The sequence below is a fragment of the Zea mays genome, chromosome 9 (assembly GCF_902167145.1).
Source record: "Zea mays cultivar B73 chromosome 9, Zm-B73-REFERENCE-NAM-5.0, whole genome shotgun sequence".
NCBI lineage: Eukaryota > Viridiplantae > Streptophyta > Magnoliopsida > Poales > Poaceae > Zea > Zea mays.
In genome coordinates, this window is record NC_050104.1 from 22,307,561 (window position 1) to 22,328,268 (window position 20,708).

At 46.1% G+C, this 20,708-nt stretch overlaps 2 protein-coding genes and 1 pseudogene across 7 annotated transcripts; 1 reads left to right on the forward strand and 2 right to left on the reverse strand.

Annotated features, from left to right (window-relative positions):
* Positions 1-4,480: 4,480 nt before the first annotated feature.
* On the reverse strand, positions 4,481-9,683 carry LOC100384006 (uncharacterized). 5 transcript variants are annotated; one of them, XM_008660687.4, is made up of 11 exons: positions 9,366-9,683; positions 9,034-9,239; positions 8,818-8,932; positions 8,553-8,717; positions 8,315-8,465; positions 7,609-7,877; positions 7,148-7,427; positions 6,316-6,620; positions 5,918-6,196; positions 5,250-5,534; positions 4,481-5,026 (listed from the first exon to the last, which is right to left on the reverse strand). In XM_008660687.4, the coding sequence occupies exons 4-11, from the start codon at positions 8,667-8,669 to the stop codon at positions 4,877-4,879; spliced, it is 1,836 nt and encodes a 611-aa protein (XP_008658909.1). In that variant the 5' UTR covers positions 8,670-8,717; positions 8,818-8,932; positions 9,034-9,239; positions 9,366-9,683; the 3' UTR covers positions 4,481-4,876. The 5 variants fall into 5 exon arrangements, with proteins under 5 accessions (XP_008658909.1, XP_035818258.1, XP_035818260.1 ...); XM_035962365.1 differs by having other exon boundaries at positions 7,609-7,899; XM_035962367.1 differs by having other exon boundaries at positions 9,034-9,257.
* Positions 9,684-9,889: 206 nt separating this feature from the next.
* Positions 9,890-13,866, forward strand: LOC100384855 (Superoxide dismutase [Fe] 3 chloroplastic). Its single transcript, NM_001366879.1, has 9 exons — positions 9,890-9,984; positions 10,636-10,710; positions 10,815-11,003; positions 11,157-11,328; positions 11,438-11,511; positions 11,606-11,628; positions 11,702-11,725; positions 11,836-11,992; positions 12,896-13,866. The coding sequence occupies exons 3-7, from the start codon at positions 10,833-10,835 to the stop codon at positions 11,715-11,717; spliced, it is 456 nt and encodes a 151-aa protein (NP_001353808.1). The 5' UTR covers positions 9,890-9,984; positions 10,636-10,710; positions 10,815-10,832; the 3' UTR covers positions 11,718-11,725; positions 11,836-11,992; positions 12,896-13,866.
* Positions 13,867-16,214: 2,348 nt separating this feature from the next.
* Positions 16,215-19,985, reverse strand: LOC100192617 (LOC103639077-like pseudogene; annotated as a pseudogene). Its single transcript, NR_144528.1, has 4 exons — positions 19,297-19,985; positions 18,196-18,239; positions 17,357-17,646; positions 16,215-16,789 (listed from the first exon to the last, which is right to left on the reverse strand). The product of NR_144528.1 is annotated as a protein-like pseudogene (transcript).
* Between the last annotated feature and the right edge of the window lie 723 nt (positions 19,986-20,708).

Below are 20,708 nucleotides of genomic sequence, written 5' to 3' on the forward strand. Positions count from 1 at the left end.
TCAAAAACAATCGGAACAAGATGATTTGGAAACTTAAAATCTCCTTGAAAATAAAAAGTGTTTTGTGGAATTTAGGTCAGGGAGCGATCCTCACCAAAGATAATTTAGCTAGAAGACGATGCAAATGTAGCTTGACTTGTTACTTTTACAACCGTAATGAGAGTATACACCACCTCTTTTTCGATTGCTATATTGCCAAAAATGTTTGGAGGATAATTTATCTTGCTCTAAAAATAGAAACGATAGTCAACATTAATCATATTATCGGGTCTTTGGCAAGTAACTGTGGTCTAGTATACAAAAAGTTACTATTTCCTGCAATATCAGCTTTATTTTGGTCTATTTGTCTTACTCGAAATGAGGTGGCATTTAATCAAAAAACAATACCATCAATTGTGCAGGTCATCTTCAGAGGTACCACTGGTTCAGGTTCTGTAGACTCCTACAAAAGGAGGATGTACAACAACAAATTCTCGATGTGTGTCAAGCTCTAGAAGTGGTGGCGATGGAAATATTTGTGTTTCATGGATGGCGATCAAATGCAAGACTTGAGTGTGCCTAGTGTTTTCCATAGCCCTGTTATTTGGTTTCGTCGAGTTAGTTTCATTTTTAAAAGAACCGTTCATTAGGTCAATATTTGACATGTAATGGTTGTACGCATCTGATGCGAAACGCCGGAACTCTTATTTCCATTATAAAAAAGGGCTATACGCAGAAAAAAAACTACTCTAACAACATCTCATTTTATAAAATTTAGTCAAAAAATTATAGGACACCTTATCAAATGCCATCAAATGCCCCAAATATACTACACCGCAGTTGACTGCCTTATAATATAGATTTTGGCGCTCTGGTGTTGAAGCACAATATTTTGCTGATATCCTAAATTATATAAAATATACTTATTTCAAAATTATAGAAAAATTTTTATAGTTAACGCTCTTATAGCATCTCCAAGAGACTAGTTAAATAGTTTGTCAAGCTAAATTTTGGCTAATTAATAGCAAAATTGCTTTCCAACAGATTAGTCATTTAACTTGACAAGCTATTCGGCTCTCTAAATTGACTATCTCACTAGCCAAATTTGGCTAGCAGCTCTCGCTAGCCAAGCTAACTTATATGTTGGAGAGTCTGTTGGAATGAGATGTTATATATAAAGTTTAATCTTTACAGAGAGACAAATAAAGAGTCACTTGGAGATGCTCTTAGAGATGCTCTAAGTACCAGGTGTCTCCGTTATGTTTGCTGGTTTATCTAGTTTGGTTGGTAATACTATTGGTAGTGTCATGACGAGTGGGGCCGCGGGGGGTCTTTACATTTATTTATGTTTCCATCCGGCCTGTGATGGAAATTGTGCTGAGGCAAAGTGTGCAGGGCCGACGACAAGTATTTTCGTCGAGAGAAGCAACCAAAGCCCACTCCTCCAAGGCAGCCACCCCTTCCCACGCGACCTGTTGGCTGTCGCACTCAGCTCAAGCATTTAGCACCACCTCGCCAGACCACACTCCGCTACACCAGTTTAAATATTCATCCCGACCGCCTGCTCTCGCCGAGCTCAGTAGCGAGAGCTTGTAACCTAAGCGGGGGCATTAAGGTGGTGTGGATGTTTCCTGACGGATTCTGGGCCTGGGCCTGTATGTGCCACTGGCCGGCCTGCCCGTTCCAAGTTGGTTGTGGCTGGTGGGGCTCGGGCGAAGGCCTGGGCCTCTTTAGACCTGAAGCGGCAGGCATGGCGTGAGGCTGGCTTCACAGAGCAGCGATCACTGCCCGCTTCCAACGGTGGGAGGATAACAGGCCGCTGCATTGCAAGCCCAACTCGGTCCAGAGCCTCATTAAACAGACCACCATCTTTTTGTTTTTTTTGGACTGTTCTTCCCTCGGCGCAAAAAATGTTTTTGCTTTTAATAAATCTGTTTATCTCCAGACTTCTCTATGACTCAAATCTATCATCAATCTCCCTGTATGCAACAAATATTTTTGCCGTCTCCTATTTGTATGGCCTTCGTTCCTGAAAGTTGGATACAGTTTCCAGATGATCGGAACCCGCCGACGACAACATTGGCGCTACCTGGGGCCCTGAATTCTCGGGGCGCAGATGGCAAATGCTGCCCAATCCGGCTATTGTCATCTGTTTGTTCCTTTTAGTGTACAACAAACTCATCAATTCTTGCACTCCCATTTAAGATCGGCCAAAATGACTCAATGCTGCAACCAAGTGCTTCTACAGTGTTATATGCTAATAGAGCAAACAACATAACTATAACAGGAGTAGAGACTTGATTATAAGCTAAAAGAAATGTGGTCCTAGTTTTGATCGCAAAGGGGTGACGACAACGACCAGTTTTATTGATAGGTACACACTGTCTCCGTTCGTTGCCTTGGCTGGTTTCTCTAGTAGAACTCCTGGTAGTGCTACCAACCTTTTATCTCGCGTCAAACCGAAATACAGGAAAATATTCATTGCGTATAAGTTGTTTGAATCACCAGCTGCCATGGGAGCAAAGCTGATACGACGAATTCCTCACAATTCTTCATGCCTCGTACAAATCATATGTTCCTCCCTAGCCTAGCATTAATTTGACTAGTATATAGGAACAAATGCGTTTGAGAGGGGATATCTTTACAGTTCTATCCGGCTTGTGTGACGGAAAATGACAAAACGTGCCAAGGCAAAGTGTTCTGGGCCGACTAAAAGTATTTATTTCGTCGAGAGAAGCAACGAAGCCCACTCCTCCGAGACACTGTTCCCTCCCACGTGACCTGTCATTTAGCACCACCTCGGCAGTCTCAGTCTGTTCGTACCAGCTTAAATATTCTTCGTGACTGCCTGGTCTAGCCGAGTTCTGTAGCTGGAGCTTGTAACCCGAGCGGGGGCATTAAGGTGGCGCGGATGCTTTGCGATGGTTTCTGGGCCTGGGCTCGTTGTGACTCTAGCCGGCTTGCCCATCCCAAGTTGGTAGTGTCTGACGGGGCTCTAGCGAAAGCTTTGGGTCTCTGCAGACCTACAGCGGCAGGAATGGCGTAAGGCTGGCTTCACAGAGCAGCGATCACTGCCCACTTCCAACGGTGGGAGGATAACAAGCCGCTGCACTTTGAGCCCAACACAGACCCAGATCCTCTCTTAGCAAACCACCATCTTTTTTATTTTTGCCCCTGTTCGGACAACTCATTTTTCTTTGTGAAAAAATTCGGCTACTGTTTGTTGGTGGGAGAGAGAAAAAGATTATATTTTGAAGTTTTGAGGTCAGTTTCCATCCGGCTTGTGTGACGGAAAATGACAAAACGTGCCAAGGCAAAGTGTTCTGGGCCGACTAAAAGTATTTATTTCGTCGAGAGAAGCAACGAAGCCCACTCCTCCGAGACACTGTTCCCTCCCACGTGACCTGTCATTTAGCACCACCTCGGCAGTCTCAGTCTGTTCGTACCAGCTTAAATATTCTTCGCGACCGCCTGGTCTCGCCGAGTTCTGTAGCTAGAGCTTGTTACCCGAGCGGGGGCATTAAGGTGGCGCGGATGCTTTGCGAATGTTTCTGGGTCTGGGCTCGTTGTGACACTGGCCGGCTTGCCCATCCCAAGTTGGTAGTGTCTGGCGGGGCTCTAGCGTCTCTGCAGACCTGGAGTGGCAGGAATGGCGTGAGGCTGGCTTCACAGAGCAGCGAACACTGTCCACTTCCAACGGTGGGAGGATAACAAGAGCCGCTGCACTTTGAACCCAACACAGGCCCAGAACCTCACTAAGCAAACCACCATCTTTTTTCATTTTTGCCCTGTTCTACCACTCATTTTCCTTTGTGAAAAATTGCGCCTAACGTGTTTTAATTTTGCATATGTTTCTTTCTGGGTTTCACATCTGATTTACCTTTGTTACTAGATTCTATCATTAGTCTTTTCTTTCGTTGTTGATACTGTTTGTTTGGTGGGAGGGAGAAAAAGATTATATTTTGAAGTTTTGAGGTCAGTCATGTCTTTAAATGTATTCAGTTGGGCACTGTTGCTTGTCGGCCACACTCGGAGTAATCACACTTCCACTCATTTTATTTAAGTGTTGGAGATGAGAGTGACGTCTCATGGCCGGTGAGAGTCGAAGAATGGTTGAGAGCGAAACACAGCAGTCGAAGAACAGTCTGCATTTTTTTTCAATTGTATTTAACCAAACTGGCTAAAACAAAGTGGTGATCGACGCCCTACAAGTACGCACACATTGAGAGGTGGCTGTGTCGTCCCACACCTCGTGGTCAAAGCGCTGCACATCCCTTTGCTCCTAACTGAAATTGTATTTAACCAAACTGGCTAAAACAAAGTGGTGATCGACGCCCTACAAGTACGCACACATTGAGAGGTGGCTGTGTCATCCCACACCTCGTGGTCAAAGCGCTGCACATCCCTTTGCTCCTAACTGAAATAAAAAAGTGTGACAGAAACTAAAAGTTTCGACACCGAAAACTGAACTGAACTCTGAAACTACTGAGAGACGACCGAATGAGGTGAACGCTAGGGTTATGAATTCCAATATTAAGGAATGAATTGGTACATACAAAACTAAGTAGCTTTATTACATTAACTGAAACATGTCAGCTCCAGCTCATTCTCCTAGTTGGCGTCGTACCACAATTTCAGTATTAACATGCACAGTAACAACGTTACATCGGTGCTCTGTAAATTCTTTTTAGTATATACACCGTGACTATTAATCTATGGTGCTATAGGCTTTGTCGTCCCTCTTTGGGATTTGTGCATTTGGCCACCTCCCACGGCACGCTTCAGTTCTATCCAGACAACACAATCGTAAAACAGCATGATGAGCGTCCTCCGAATCAACTTTTGCACATATTGCCTTTTATCTATCCAATTCCATTCTTCTTGGTGGTTCCTTCCCCTACTTCATCAACAGAAGGGCATCACGATGACGCCCTAGGAGGGTCAATGCAGTTGCAGCTATGTGATGAGCAGTTAGGCCAGCCAGGTCAAGTTGCTCTGCGAGCGATGCATGCTCAATGTACCTGTCTGGCAGCACAATGGGTCGCCACTGCAGAGTTACAAAGAAACGGGAACCTTGAGATCAGCATGTAGAAACAAGAAAAGTCAGTAGACAAGTAAACACGGCCTGAAATTGCTAACAACTATCACATCAAGAGCACTGGAAAGTGTTAGCTGCGAAGCATGGGGCTCGTGCCTCCATTGCAAGATTCGCAGAAACAGCTTCGTGCTGGATAGGGGTCACAAACAGCATTGCAAAGTGGGCAAGGTACCTTTGTTCGACCGTCAAGTAGACCATCGAGAGAAATAAACTGTGAGACATGTGATCCAAAGCCACCAACCGTTCCTTCTTCCACTGTGATAAGAAAACTATGCTGCTGGCACAGCGTTCTGATTAGGTCGATGTCAAGCGGCTTGCAAAACCTCGCATTTGCAACTGTCGCCTGAATGCCAAAGTTGGATAAAAGAGATCGAGCAATCAAGCATCTCTGGACCACCTCGCCATAGCCAAGAAAAGCTATCTCTTTTCCCTCGACAAGAATCTCTCCTTTACCAATCTGAAAAAGGGAACGGGGAACATTTACAACCTGCCTACACTTCAGAATATCTCATAATATAGTGACAGGTCATAAGTGACAAGATAAAAGGAACACTTATATACTTTCCAGATGACAAAGCTCATCTTTCTTGTTTTCAAAACAATAGATTGCTTTATATTTTTGTAATGGTAAGAAATACATAGAGCAATATATTCAATAAGTGGTACACTGTCTGCTATCTCCCGGTGATAAATTGAATGTTGAAATAAGAACATGAGATTCTTAGACATCTTTGTGTGCACTGTGCAGTCCAGCAATATGGTAGATGTGCTTGAAATGTTTGGGCTGTACTATTTGAACGTAATGTTGACTTAGAGCAAAATATGTTCAAGGGGGCCTACCTCAAATGGATTCCCATATGTTACACTTCCACTAGTCCCAACAATGGCACCCCTAGGATAGCGGAAGCAAATAGGTCTGTCCTCAATCATTGCAGCTGTTGCCACCATGTCAATAAGTTCATCCTCATTAGATGGTGACATGACAATCATGTTTGGCAAGCATGACATGAATGTAATATCAAATGGTCCTGAATTAGTTGGACCCTCAGATCCTACCAGACCAGCATTTGTGATAGCAAATCGAACTGGTATCTTTTGCATGTCCACATCTTCAATTATCTGCCATAGATGTGAGCTTTATGAAATTTAATGTACATAAAAGTAAAGCAGCCTTGCAGATTTGATGAAGCACAGGAAGATTATGCACACACTAATTTAGCAGCATTATGTATTGGCACCTGATCATATGCTCGCTGAAGAAATGTGGATGGAATTATGCAGAAAGGCTTTAGACCTCCGCATGCCAAACCAGCAGAAAAGGTAACAGCATGTTGCTCAGCGATGCCCAAGTCAAAAAATCTGTCTGGGAACCTGGACTGGAATAAGCGGAGTGATCGATCGATTCCCATGCCGCCATGAACTACCACAATGCGCTTGTCATTCTCTGCTTCTGCTGTTAGTGCTTCTACAAAGCAGTCATTATATGTCCTAGAAAGTCCAGTTCCTAAAAACTTTAGAAGATCAGGGCTTGAGTTTGAAGGCCCTGTTGTCAGTAAAAAATAAGGTTAATCCATAAAGTACTCATTCAATATATAGGCCTCAGTCTTTGTATCTGTTTTGGTCTATATTAGACCTTTTTTCTCCTATCTTAATATAATGAGGCGCGGTTCTTCTGCACGCGAGAAAAATACAGCTAGTAATGGTTCTAAGAGGACAATAATGTAACACGACTGCAAAAGCAGCAGTACATTAGTAACCGTAGACTCTTAGTGTACTTATTAGAATGTGGAAACTTAAACAGACCTGTAAAAGTTGTGAAATTGATCGCACAGATGCTAATAATGACATATACATATTTTTAAAGAAGTTTGTTTGCCATGAGCACTGACACTCCCTCATGTAGTCATATTGCCATGGTTCTTCCTCCCCTAGATGAGGAACCCCAGTGCAGAGGTAACAGAGCAAGAGAGCAAAAAAAAAAAAAACACTAGGCATGCCTCCTAGAGTCCTAGTTCAGCAAAAGAAAAGTAAAACACCATGCAAATTTTGATAGCAATCTACATTACAAACCTTCCTCAACTGCATTTATTTCACTTCCAATAATTCCACCAGTGTCATTTTCAGTCCCAGTAATTACATGTACAAGTACTGGGCCAGTTGAATCTAAGCTCGCAACTTCCTTAAGTACACAGATGAGATCATCAATGTTACGTCCATCAATAGGACCAATATAATATAATCCAAGTTCTTCAAAAAGAGTTGCACCATGAGGACCTATCATACCACGAGCATACTCATCAACTTTGGCAGCAAATTCGTGCATTCCTTTGCCAAACCATTTGGCAAGTCCCTAGGAAGAAAAAATCGAATATTAAAATGGTTCATATAGCATAAGACTGCACCATAAATCTCAAAGTGACAAGGACAAAGTTGTTTTTCTATGTAAAGAAATCAGAGCTACACAATTACATGCATTATAAAAGGTCCAGTTCTGTGTTCACAATACATTTTCAAAGGATATAAACATTTACCTTAGCAGCCTCTCTAAACCTCCTAAATCCTTTGCTGGATTGAATCTTGCTTAGAGCACTAGAAAAGGCATTGACTGACATCTTTGCCCCGCCATCTGCTTTAGGAAGCAAGGTATGACAGCTATCATTTAGAATAACCACCATGTTGGAATCGAGGAAGCCAGCATGACCCATTGCCTCGTACACCTGGCCAGCCATGGTTGTCCAATTACTTATAACTGTCACTATTCGATTTTTTCTCCCATTTATATCCCTTGCAACCGCCATCCCTGATAAGAAGTAACTCAAAAACTAAAGAAACGAAATGAAACTTTACAAGGCTATAAAAGAAGCAAGATTCAAGAAATACTGAATAGAGCTTGGATTTTATCATGATGTGTAAAGTTTTGCGATGATTAATCTGTGGGCTGTAAGCATCGTTTACTGTGAGGATTCCATGCAATTTCATATGAAAATAAAGAATAGAAACTGAAAGTACTGAGCAGAACAATTTAGATTAGGATCTATCCTTAAAAATAAAATCTCTTAGCGCCGCATAAATAATTGGATTTGGAAACTAAATCCAACTTTATTGAAGTAATAAAAAATCATATAGGTGAAAAATATCACTAAGAAATAACTCCGAGCATCATTTCAATTCCATTCCAGTTGCAGAGAACAGTTCAATTTGCCATGCAAGACAGTAATGAACAAATAAGGGCAGTACCAAGGCCAGCGGATAGACTATTGCATCCATGTCCAGCACCAAAGGGATCATACTCGCTCTCAAAACGCGACGTGAACCCAGAAAGGCCATTTTTCTGTGTAATAGTATGGAAGAGAGAGCGCCTTCCTGTGAGAATCTTGTGCGCATATGCCTGTTGCAAGAAAACTATTGAGCGGAAAAGGGTTGCAGATAACAGATCTGAGAAAAACAAAACAACAGTAACAGAGAGATGTCTTACATGTTGACCAGCATCCCATAGTATCTTATCCATTGGGGCATTGAACACATAATGTATAGCAATTGTCAGCTCCACAACTGAGCGATCAGCACCACACGGTTGGCATTTTCTGGACATTATGAAAGCTATTTCTGAACGAACTTCATCGGCTAACTGCTTGAGCTCCTGTTTTTGTTTAGGTATACAAGCGTCAAAATTTTCTCAAATCATATGCATTATCGCTACGAGAATGGAAGTCCATAGAGTATGACTCTGACGACCTTACTAGATAGATTTTTCAAATGAATGGGTGCATCAATTGTGTCAAGTATTGGAGTAGGATCCTTCTCCCAGAAGAAATCATCAACATCAGGTAGTGCGGCCACTCTCTGAATCAAGCCCTGCACAAGAGTTGTGGTATCAGATCACAGGCCTTGGAATTTGCTCCAGGCGTTAATGTATATCTAACGATATATGCGAAACAACTTCGGGAAGAGCATACCCTTGATGGTGAGGCTGGTGCTATTGTTAGCAGCGGTCTCGAATACATTGGATTGCATCTCAAATACCGAAGAGTATGAAAAGGGTAGCTAGTGGGGTGAAGAACGGCAAACTCGTCATAAACCAGATTACGGGCAAGCGGAGGACTCAGAAACGCCGTGTCCATGCTGGAGCCTGGCGCCAGCTGCTGCAGTGATGCCCCGAATCCTGAAATTTGACGATCCACTTATAAGAAGAAGAAAACCCGAACCGGAGTAAGCCAGCTGAATCTTCTTCCCCTCCAAATTAACAACTCCAATTAGCTTAAGCGCGAACGGAAATGACCGCAGCTACCTCAAACCGGCAGAAGACGCCGCCGCAGTGATCTCCTCCTCCCCTCGCGCGGGACCGGCGGCCGGTTGCGGCGGCTACTGGCAGGGCGTCGCGCTGTACTGACGACCCTACTCCGATTTGGGTGGATGCGGAGCGCTGCGCTGTATTGGCGACATGACAGAGAGGCTGATCCGAACGCGAGATTTTGATCTTTTCTGTGTCCTAATATAGCATAGAGTTTGCTTTCGTTAGTGCGTCCAACTGTAGTCAAATTGCGGCGACTTTTCCCTGAGTGGGGGCTAATCTGCGAAACTGCGGCTATTATTACTCCCGAGTCACGACCCGAATTAGGATTTCTTTTGGAAAATATATAGGCCGTGATTGCCATCAGCGATCGAAGCTAGGTGTCTTTCTGAAAAAACACAGGATCTATATTAGAAGTCTCGACCCAACAGGGGTCTTTTTTGGAAATGCTTTGGGCTGATCTGCAAACTTGCGGTGAAATTCCGGCTTCGGCGGTTTGGCCAGCCTCCTTCCGCGGGGTGGATTTGGATAGCGCGGCGCAGAGAAAAATGGCGGCTTCGGCTCTCCACCTCCACCGCCGGCGGGTGTGAAGCTTCAGCAGAGGCAGCTGCGCTCGGTGAGCCCCGTGGGACCCTCTACTGAACCCTTCTTCTACTCCCTTCTCGCTGCATTCATGTTTGTTTCGATTGTGCGAGAGGCGGAGCCACGCGCCCACGCCTTCTGCGGGTGATGCCCCGTGTGCCTCACCCAGGACCCAGTACGTTGCCCGCCATGGCGCTGCGCTGCGACTGGCAGAGTGGCAAGCCGCAAGCATGGAGCGGTCCGGGTCTCTTCCGTTCACTGCTGTGTTCCGGACTGCCTAGCCATTATAATGCTCTACAGCTCTAGCATAAGAGGATTCGCGTGTGTCTATGTGTGTTTCACATGCATATAAATTCAATCTCTCACTTATGTCACATGGAAATCGACGGCATTTTGATTGCGCAGTTGGGTGACCTTACCTTCTTAAGGGACTAAATTGCACAGATGACCTTACCTTTTTAAGAGGCTAAACTGTACTACTTTTCATTATTCAATGATCATACTTGGGCATTCAATTGAAGTCAACTGATTTCCTGTTTAGTAAGGCCCAGTTTGTTTGAGCTTCTGCTGTCATCCTCACATATTTTAATTTTTAAAGCATGTTGGAATCAATGAAATTGCTGTGCAGACATGTGTTTTGAGGTTGTGTGCTGTTTGCGCCTGATGTTTATTGCACAAAATACAGCGGCAGGGTGGCCTATCTCGAAGACTTTTGAAAGTTGTGTCCTATTACAGTCTCACAACTCCACCATATAAACTGGTTGTAAGCTTGTTGACGTCAATCTCAAAAGATTCACGTGCTGTCATTAAAGGAATATCCAAATTTTAACTTTGTTTACCTTTGTTTTCTGGTACAATGCTCAGGATGCTCTGGAACCTTACATGAGCAAGAGGACAGTTGAACTTCACTGGGGTAAGCACCATCAAGATTACGTGGATGGCTTGAATAAGCAGCTGGCTACCAGCCCTCTGTATGGATATACGCTGGAGGATCTGATAAAAGAAGCCTACAACAATGGCAATCCATTACCAGAATATAACAATGCAGCACAGGTAACTTGTTTACATACTCCGTCCATTCTATTTTGCTTGCACTGATCATCTTCTGTCTGTCATATGTTTTCTTTCAAAAAAAACTGCAATTTGTGCTTTCGGCAATAGTAGGATGGTTTTTGGAGTTCCAAGCTTGTGTTTTCTGTCATGCAGGTCTGGAACCATCACTTCTTCTGGGAATCGATGCAACCAGAAGGTGGTGGCTTACCTGAGGGAGGTGTGCTGCAGCAGATTGAAAAGGATTTTGGCTCGTTTACTAATTTTAGGGAAGAGTTTATCCGCTCAGCCTTACAACTATTGGGGTCTGGTTGGGTTTGGCTTGTCTGTAAGTTTCTTTCTATTTTCTCTGAAGTACAGGCTACCGATTTCCTGAATTGCTCTTTCTAAAGCTAATTTCTAAGTTTAGTTTATATTCTGCTGAATATTTGTTGCAGTGAAGAGAAATGAGACAAAGCTTTCAGTGGTTCATACACAAAATGCTATCTTCCCACTTGCTTTTGGTGATATCGTATGTTTACTAGTCTCCTTTTTTCCCTTCATGTGTTTTCTACAATGTTTAGAGTACAAACTTTGCAATGACATCCCATATTTTCTAATTGCAGCCAATCATCAACCTAGACTTATGGTAGGTAAGGACATGGATTCTGAGTTGTAGATTCTTTTTTTGTGCCAAATGTTAACACTTCTTTTCTCTCCAGCATGCTTACTACTTAGACTACAAGGTGTGCTCCAGTTCTCTCTCTTTTGTGCTTAACACCTACTTTTGAATTTTGACAACTTGGTTATAACTTAGCAGGAAACATATGTGGTTCTTTGTTTCTCAACTTTTCAGGATGATAGGCTAACATATGTTACAAACTTTATGGGCCATCTCATCTCTTGGCATACTATCACTCTACGCATGATGCGTGCAGAGTCTTTTGTGAACCTTGGTGAGCCTAATATTCCGGTGGCATGAGCTACAGATACACCCTAGTTATCATCATGAGGTAATGATTCAGACTCAGTATTTTTATGCAGTGCACCTGACATGTATATATCTTGATCACATACTCCAGCTCAGGAAACCGGGGCACTGTTTAGTTTTTTTGTGCTTTTTTCCCCAGCTACTGAGTAACCTCCAATAGTAGCATTAATGGAAATTGAATTCAGAACATGCATAGGTTTGTAGTGCTATCTCATGGCACAAAAAACTTTTTCTTGGAAAACTAGTACATGAGGAAACATAATACTAGTATTGAGACTCATGCTCATGCACCATGAGATATCAGGTATCAGGTTACATGGAGGTTTTATGCAAAGGTTTTCTTTTCTTCTGTTTTACTTAAGTCCAGGTCAGAGTCGTGCCATGCCACTGAACTGATATGACAATTAGAGGCTGTCGCTATCACATTATTAGCAAAAGGTCGATCTTTATTGGCTAGGAATGCTGCTATAAAGCACCCAGTCCCTCACAAACTAGATAAAACAAAAAAAAACATCCTAGCTTTAGCTAGTTTATGCGATGTTCTTGCATCCACTATGTAACGATATCAGAGTTATGCGGAAGGCATTGCCTCTCCCAGGATGTTGCCGATTGTTTATATATCAGGCCAAACTTGGCACACAAGTTACAGGCTACAGATACGAACACGATTACAACAGCTAGGAGAATCTAAACTATCTATAGTTAGCCTGGTTATAGATAGACTATACAAATATACCTCAACACACTATACTTATATTGTATGTCAATGTCAACATTAACTATCCTGGCCCACAGAGGGTGGCAAACGGTCCAGTTGTCTTCCCTTTTGTCACCTCATCTAAAAGCAAATATTTAATATTTTCTGTCATGTTGCTGGGTGCGCAGCTTTCAAGAGTCTGATCCCTTGTTTCCATCCACTGAATAGGCATCCTTTGGATACGTCGGGTCAAATCCTGCTGGAGGAACCAGAGACATGCTTATCACTCGAATGCCATACACGCAAAGATAAGCTGCATGCTTGATTTTCACCACTGCCCTTGGATATTGCTACAGGGAAACCACTAGTCAGCATCCAATCTGAAGATGTGCAGCAATGCAGCTTTAGAAGCTCTGGGAGCTGGTAGGTAGCGATCCAACTTGGGCTTCGAAGCCATGGCGCTTTCGCTAGATGGCTATGCCCGTGGCACGATCTGGAGCAGCAGACCAGACGCTACTGGTGACAGATGATTCAGACATGAAAAGATTAAATTGTGCCCGGCCCTATGACACTCGAACAGGGTTCCCCAGGACCCTGAATTCTGCTGTCATCACAGACAAAACGAAGGACACGAAGAATAGATTGTGTCGGATCGGTAGCAGCAGTGACAGGTAAACTACGCGAACGAATGCCTTGTGTTTGGAATCGGAAATCGGGTGATAACAATAGCAATGACAAAAGGGTGTGGTGGTTCAACTGAAATCATGGCGCTACGACATGCATGCTTTATTAGGTTTGCCACAACCAGACTAAAAGGAGACAGGCTACTGAAACTGAATCATCATCATCATCATCATCGTCACTAGGGTAAGGTAGAAGTGGCGGAGGCGATCTCCATCTGCGTCTCGATCGTCCTCTGAGCTGGAGCCGGGCTAGTCGCAGCAGCAGCAGAGGCAGTCGAGGCAGCACTCGCAGGTCTCGTAGCAGCAGAAGCAGCACAGCGCCGTGAAGATGCTGCCACACCACACACGTACGGGTTGAGCAACACAGCAGGAGTTAGTTCGGCAGAAAGAAAAGAAAAGAAGTGTAGGCATCTGATGGAGTTCTGTCTGAGACGCACGGAGCCCTGACTCACCAGGCATAGAGGCAGCCCTTCTCCTCGTGCCTCTTCTGGCAGTGCTCGTAGTAGGACATGTCCTGCGGCCGCGGCGGCGGCGCGTTGTACATCCTGGCTGGCTGGCTGGCTGGCTTCCCCTTCCTCTTCTTCTTCAGGTACGTTCACGGAGCAGCAGATGTTTCACCGACCTCTGCTTCTGCTTCACTTCTCTTCCCTGACCCTGCCTGCCTTGTGCACTGCAATGGATGCAGAGGCGAGGCCGTATTTATTGACTGCTTGCGGGCTTGACATGGTCAGATGATATCTCCCAAGAGATATAGAGCCGTTGTCGTCACCTCGTATGGATGAATGTTTTGCTTAGTGACTAAGAGATGAGAGAAAAGACTCACTCATGACTCATGAGGCTGCGTAGAGCTAGAATAGACTATCTCCAGCACTCTCTATCTCACCACCTATTTTAAACTCTACTCTATAAGCAGCGTAATCTACAATACAAAACAGTATTTTACACGACCGTTTACTCGATCTGCTGGAGATGGTCTAGAGGTAGCAGAACACGGATTCCCTGTCATTGCAGCTGTAAGGGTTGATTTGGTGACAAGGGGATCCCGGGAGGATTGGAGGGGATTGAGAGGGAAATGAACTAATTTCCCCCTCAATCCCCTCCGATCCTCCCGGGATCCCGGATTACCAAATCAGCCCTAAAAGGATTCTCTTCTCCGTCCGTTGCTGACCGTGACCGGACGACGTGCCTGCTTCCTTTCGTCGGCATCGACATGGTCCAGCGGTCCAGTATTGACCAACGTAGGGCTTGTTCGGTTAGCTCTCAATCCATGTGGATTGAGTGTGATTGGATGGGTTTGAATCCCAAACAAGTCAAACTTCTTAAGGGCTTGTTCGGTTATTCCCAATACACATGGATTGGATGGGATTGGAAAAAATTGAGAAGAGATTTGACTTGTTTGGGATTCAAACCCATCCAATCCTACTCAATCCACATGGATTGAGAGCTAACCGAACAAGCCCTAAGAATTTTTTCCAATCTCATCCAATCCATATGTATTGGGAATAACCGAACAAGGCCGTACGTGGTGAGCAATGCATGCTAACTATGCATTCTTAGCGGAGAGTGTTTGTTCGGTCGTTTCGTTCGCTGGATTAGGAACGAGTGAGCAATCGGCCGCTGTTAGCAGGTTACATCGGTTTGATATCTACGTTATGGGCTTCTTTGGTTCACTGCTTGCTCTCGAGTGTTGGGCGACAAACCAAAGAAGGCCTCCTCCTGGGCCTGCTGGGCTGCATATCCGAATGCGAGAGCAGGGGCAGAGAGGCAGAGCAGACAAGATTCGTCCTCGGAACTGCAGACGAGCAGAGCAGAGGCGGCTGCGACAATGACAATGCCCTCCAGCCCCTCCTCTGCCGCCTCCCCCATCCCTACCACCATTGCCACTTGACTCCCATGCTGTCACAGCATACCAGTTGTACTTGTACAGGCAGCACAGTGTTCCGTTCCATACCGATCGCGCATTGAACGTGGCTCCATACGATGCCTGCCAGCAGCACCGCAACTTCGGCCACCTACCACCGCCCAGTGCCCGACGACGCCGACGCCATGCCTGCCCAGACTACTACGTACCCCCAGCGGAGCAACTCACGGGGCTCTTGTCCATTCGTCTTCGACAATGACACTGACCACTGACGAGACAGGCGTTTGGCATTTCCTAGCTAGCTGATGCATGCGTCCTCCTCTCCTCTCCTCTCCTCTTGTTGCCACCAAGTGCTCTGCTCTCCTGTGTGTTCTTCCTTTTGGTCGTGGTTGCTAGTAAAGGAGACGTCGTGGACGGGCAGCACTGCACGCAGCAGTGTTTCCAATTGACTTGGCATCGATTTTTCTATCAATCCCATGGGCCGGAACCGATTGGACTTGGCTCAGGCTGGCGCGCGGGCGGCAGCAGGATACATACGACCCGACCATGCCAAGTCAGTGGATGATGAGCTGAGCCGCCGCGACATTCCATTCTTCATCGTCAACTAGGTGAATGCCCGTGCGTTGCAACGGGAATATATAATATCACGATAACTAATGTCAAATGACACGAAGAAATTGAGAAGGAGTATCTTGTGGAGATATCGTGTAGCTATGGTCCATATCATCAGAGGCAACATCAGAGAAGCCCATCATGTGTTTGCCCGACCCACCAGCTAGCAGGCTGCCACCTGCCGCTGGCGTCGTCGGCTGGCCAGGGCACGGGCGGCGACATGCAGTCGATTACAGTGACCTCCCTCCCCCTATGCTTCTTCTTGAAGCTCAGGAACCTCTTGAACACCGGACATGAAGTAGATTTTTGCCAACAAAAAATATGCACAAGAGTGACTACCAGTCTCACAGCTGAATTACATGGTACTATTGTGAAGAATAACATTTCGACAGGCCCACTTCAATCTCCCAGCTGAATTTCTTTAGTAGTGGCTATTTCGCAACATTTTCGATTGTGATGCACCAAACGGTGTAGATAATCAAATGGTGTAATGGCCAATCCCAAAGCATTGATCACCAGTACCATCACCGCTTACAAATGCATTATCTGACAAATTATTCTACGAGCTAATATCTACTATGCAGAGTTTTAGTAACTTCAGAACAGACTGCACAGCTAGCCATCAGTTGTCAGATCCCATGAAACGGATCAAGTTGTCAGTATGAGACTTAAAAGTCTTCACCCATCTTCTATCTTGTATGAGAAGGACCCATGGGCAGTGGGTTCGAGTCGACGTAGGTGAGTTCAACTTTCTGGGGTAGAAGGTGGTACCGAATGGACATCTCCTCGAATATTTTCTTCAACTCCATAACGAGCTCAGACCTCCTGATGTTCTTCTCCCGGATGTTTTGAAAGTTCATGGTGTGCTGGACTGAGAGAGACATGTTAATCTTGTTCACATCCAAGATGTCCTTGAGATTTACAGTGTGGGTAGGGTGCCAATGCGTTGGTTTGCTCTCCAGGTACCTGAAAGTAAAGGGAACCGGTGACAATTGATAATGTGTATTCTTCATAAACATGTGATTATACTAAGATAACTTATTCGTTGCTGGTGCCACTTGCAACTTCGGCTACCTCATACTATAAGACTAACTATCACCAACCTCTTTGTAATATTATTCAGTCTCCCTCTCCTCCTTCTGCCTCTCCCTCTCCAGCTTCCAGTTTTGTGGACATATTTGAATTGTATTCTCTCTCCCCCGCTCCCCTTTCTTGTAAATATTCTGCAAGGGTTTTTTAGCCCCTTGTAATCTTATTCCTTTTTAATAAATAAAATACAAGCTGCCTAAATTGGCTGGCATAGTTTCTTTCGATAATTTTACAAAACTGAAATTAAATATGAATGCAGGTTAGGTTTGAGAATTACCCTTTAATTTTGGACCTCAAAGCTGCCTAAACTGGTTGTCATTCTTGAAGAGAACAGTGGTTAATATATTAATTTCCTCGACGATCATCTATCATCAGAGTACATTCATGTCGGTAACATGGGAAATCAATGGAAACTGGTACCAGAAAGAGTGATGTAGAAGTTACCTGTGTTTCGTCGATAACACAGCGGTTAGCAACCTCAAATGGATGCATGATGAATACAAATATAAGGGCCTCAAATACAGTCTTGCATGCATTCCCAAATATGAATCCCGCAACCAGAAGCTGGGACGAGATGACAACAAGAATCTTGGTTGTCGCAATGCCCATAAATAGTAGTGTAACAATGATGACTATAAGTCTATAACACTGATGAGGTCGTGAAGTTGCATAACTACGGTCTTTATGTCGTTCAGAGAATTTGCCAGTGACTTGCGATCGAGGTATGCTTTCACCTGGTAGTTGAGAAGATCAGGAATGCAAACAGATATCGTCCAATACATGCCAAATGATTTGCAATGACTACATCAAAATTTACAAAGCAAAACATGTATTGCCAAATTTTCATTAGCATGTATTGTGTATTTATTTCTGTTTCAAGGAATCAAATGATTTGCAACAACAAAAAAAATGGAATGATGTCGAAATACAGAAGTAAAAAGGCAACTACACAGAAATCATATAATCCTCAAATTATGCATATTATGTTACAAGTTTCTGCTCCACACAAGGCTCAATACCGATAGTTATAACTGCATCAGAACACAAAATTAAAATAGTAGATACTATATAAGGTAAATTACTATATAAACATTGTCTTACAGTCTCAAACTATATAAGGTAAATTACTATATCAGAATACCGATAGTTATGACTGCATCAGAACACAAGGTAAATTACTGAATCAGTCTCAAACTCGCCTCCAACCAACCATCGACGCACCAACATAGTAGATACTATATAAACATTGTCTTACAGTTCCACTGGCAGCAAAAGCATAGTACCTACCCACCATGGCTCTCCTGCATCATCACCACAAGCAGGAGACCTGGAATAATAAAAAAATTTAAAAGCAAAACGAAACTGAGAAACACTCCATTCACGGCACAACAAGTAACCGTCTAGTACATGCGATGCACATAGCTTTTCTCAGTAAGCGCCAGCGGCCATGAGCAGCTCGTCAAGGCTCCAGATATCGCCGCCGCCACCACCACCACCACCACTGCTCGCCCCATCCTGTGGAACATCACCAGCTCGCATCATTTGAAGGCAGTCCATGTCGTGCGTCGACGCGCCGTCCGACGGGCTGCTCTCGACGACGTAAGGCAACAGCTGGTACTGGTAGTTCGTCTCAGGGTCAAAGCCGCCCGGCATGGCCTGCGCGCCATCTCCCTGCTGGAGCATCGCCACACCGTAGCCATAGCTGCTCCTCGTTCTCTTCGACGCCGGTCCACCTTGCGTGTACCATGCTGGCACAACGTTACTGGGAGCAGCAGGAGCAAAGACTGAGGCGTAGTCTGAGGTCATGGTGTCATCGTCCCAGTCCCACCCCAAGTCACAAGAGCCATACGAGTCGCTGCTCTGGCCGGAGAGCAGCAGCATGTTAGCCGCAGACCTCTTACTGCCGGGCAACAGAGGCTCGTCGTCCAACACTTCCACTGCGGGGAGGAAACCGGCGGCGCCCTCACCTGGCTCCACACGAACGACCTGACTACTACTGTCACTGAACGCGAACATAATCGCGAACAGATCGTTGCTGCCACCGTTCATGTTCCCGAAAACCTCGTCAGCACGGAACTTCGGCGGTGGAGGACCTAGCCTCGCTGCGCTGGCACAAGCAGTTGGAGTAGTTGCGGTTGCGGCTGGCTTCTGAGCACCTGCTGCCGCCGCTTCATCCCGGAAATTGACCTTGGCTTTCTTCCCGCGTATCCTGCGAGCCTCGGCGTCGTACGGTGCTGTAAGTGCCGAGCCAGACGCGGACGCCCTTGCTAGGGTCTCTGATCTCGGCCGCCCATTTGCCCAGGGCCGCCGCCGGATCCCGTGCAGGAAACTATGCGCATAGACAGATCAAACAATTGGGGAGTAAAAGGTGTTGGAACACTGACCTTGCGCTCGGCACGGGGCGAGGCACGTCGGGCTCGAGGTCAGCGGGGAGGTCGAGGAAGCCAATGAAGCGGTCGAAGGTGACGTGTGAGACGTGCCGCACATCCGTTGGCCCCCCTATTTGCATACCACCCGGGGGAGTCACCCCGTCCTCCTCCTGCTCCGGCTCGCGCACGCCGGCGCCGGCGCCGGCGCTGCTGCTGCACAACATGAGCGACCTCCGAAGCGCCCCCATCACCATCTCGACCACGGACACCCCTCCCCTGGCCTCCGTTGCCGGCAGCATCAGCGGAGACGAAACCGTCACCTCATCCATCTCCTCCGCCCTCCACCCCCTCGAACTCCTCCTCGTCTTCCTCTTCCTCTTCTTCCTCCTCCTCGTAGGAGTCAGTGTCGTAGTGGGATAGGGGATCTGGTGGCCGAAGCGGATCTCGGCCGATAGCGCCATGGGATTCTAACCCCGCGACAAGCAAAAGAGTGGAGGGGAGGTGGGAGAGAAGTGGGCGGCGGCAAAAGCTTGGCTGGACGCTGTGTCTGGTTAGTGGATAGTGCCATAGCGGCGGGCGGACGGGCGGCCGGCCGGAACGCGACGGTCGCCGCATTCGCAGGGTGGATTGCGGCTGGATTGGGGGCGGGCGTAGGGAGTCGGGGTCAGTCTGCGGCGGTTCGCGGCGTGATTTGCGGGCTTGCGGGCGGGCGTAGGAGGCGGGGGCGGTCTACAATAGGCTCTTAATAGTTAGTAAAGATGCGATCGATGGAGACGACGCCCGGACTGCGAAAAGGAAGGGGGTGCAGAAGTTCCGTCGAACGATCGATCAGGGCCTGTTCGTTTTTCACGGATTGAAGGCCTGGAACGGTTCCTGGCCGGATTGTTTCTCTAATTTATATAAGTTTTGATAAGTTGGAATGAATCCTGGCCTAATCCTGGACAAACGAACAGGCCCTCAGACTGCTGTGAATCTGTCATACAAGTACTCCAGCACGGTTTGGTGCAGGTAGTTGGGGCCCCCTACCGCTACCGGAAAGATGGCCTGCCATCGATCGGCACGGCGCTGAGCACGTGGCCACCGGCCGCGGCCAACGCGCCCATGGGTCCTCCTCCGTCCCCCTGCAACTGCAATAAGAGAGAGAGGATGAGGGAGAAGAAGAAAAGAAAAAAAAGAAGAGAGAAGAAAACGAGACGCCATCCGCTTCGCGAAGCTACCACGGCTTCCCAAACTGCCCCCGGCAAAGCTGACCGCGTCGGGCGGGGCCGCGGTGGCGTACTGGCGTCCAGTCCAGACGCGCGCTGGTCAAGTCGCCCGCGCTGCCCGTCATCTCGGACGGGCGCCGGCTGGATTATTCGGTCCGCTTCCAGTCAGATGTGGCAACGACGGCGGCATGAGATTCTGAGGCCTAACACGCTTGGGAATCG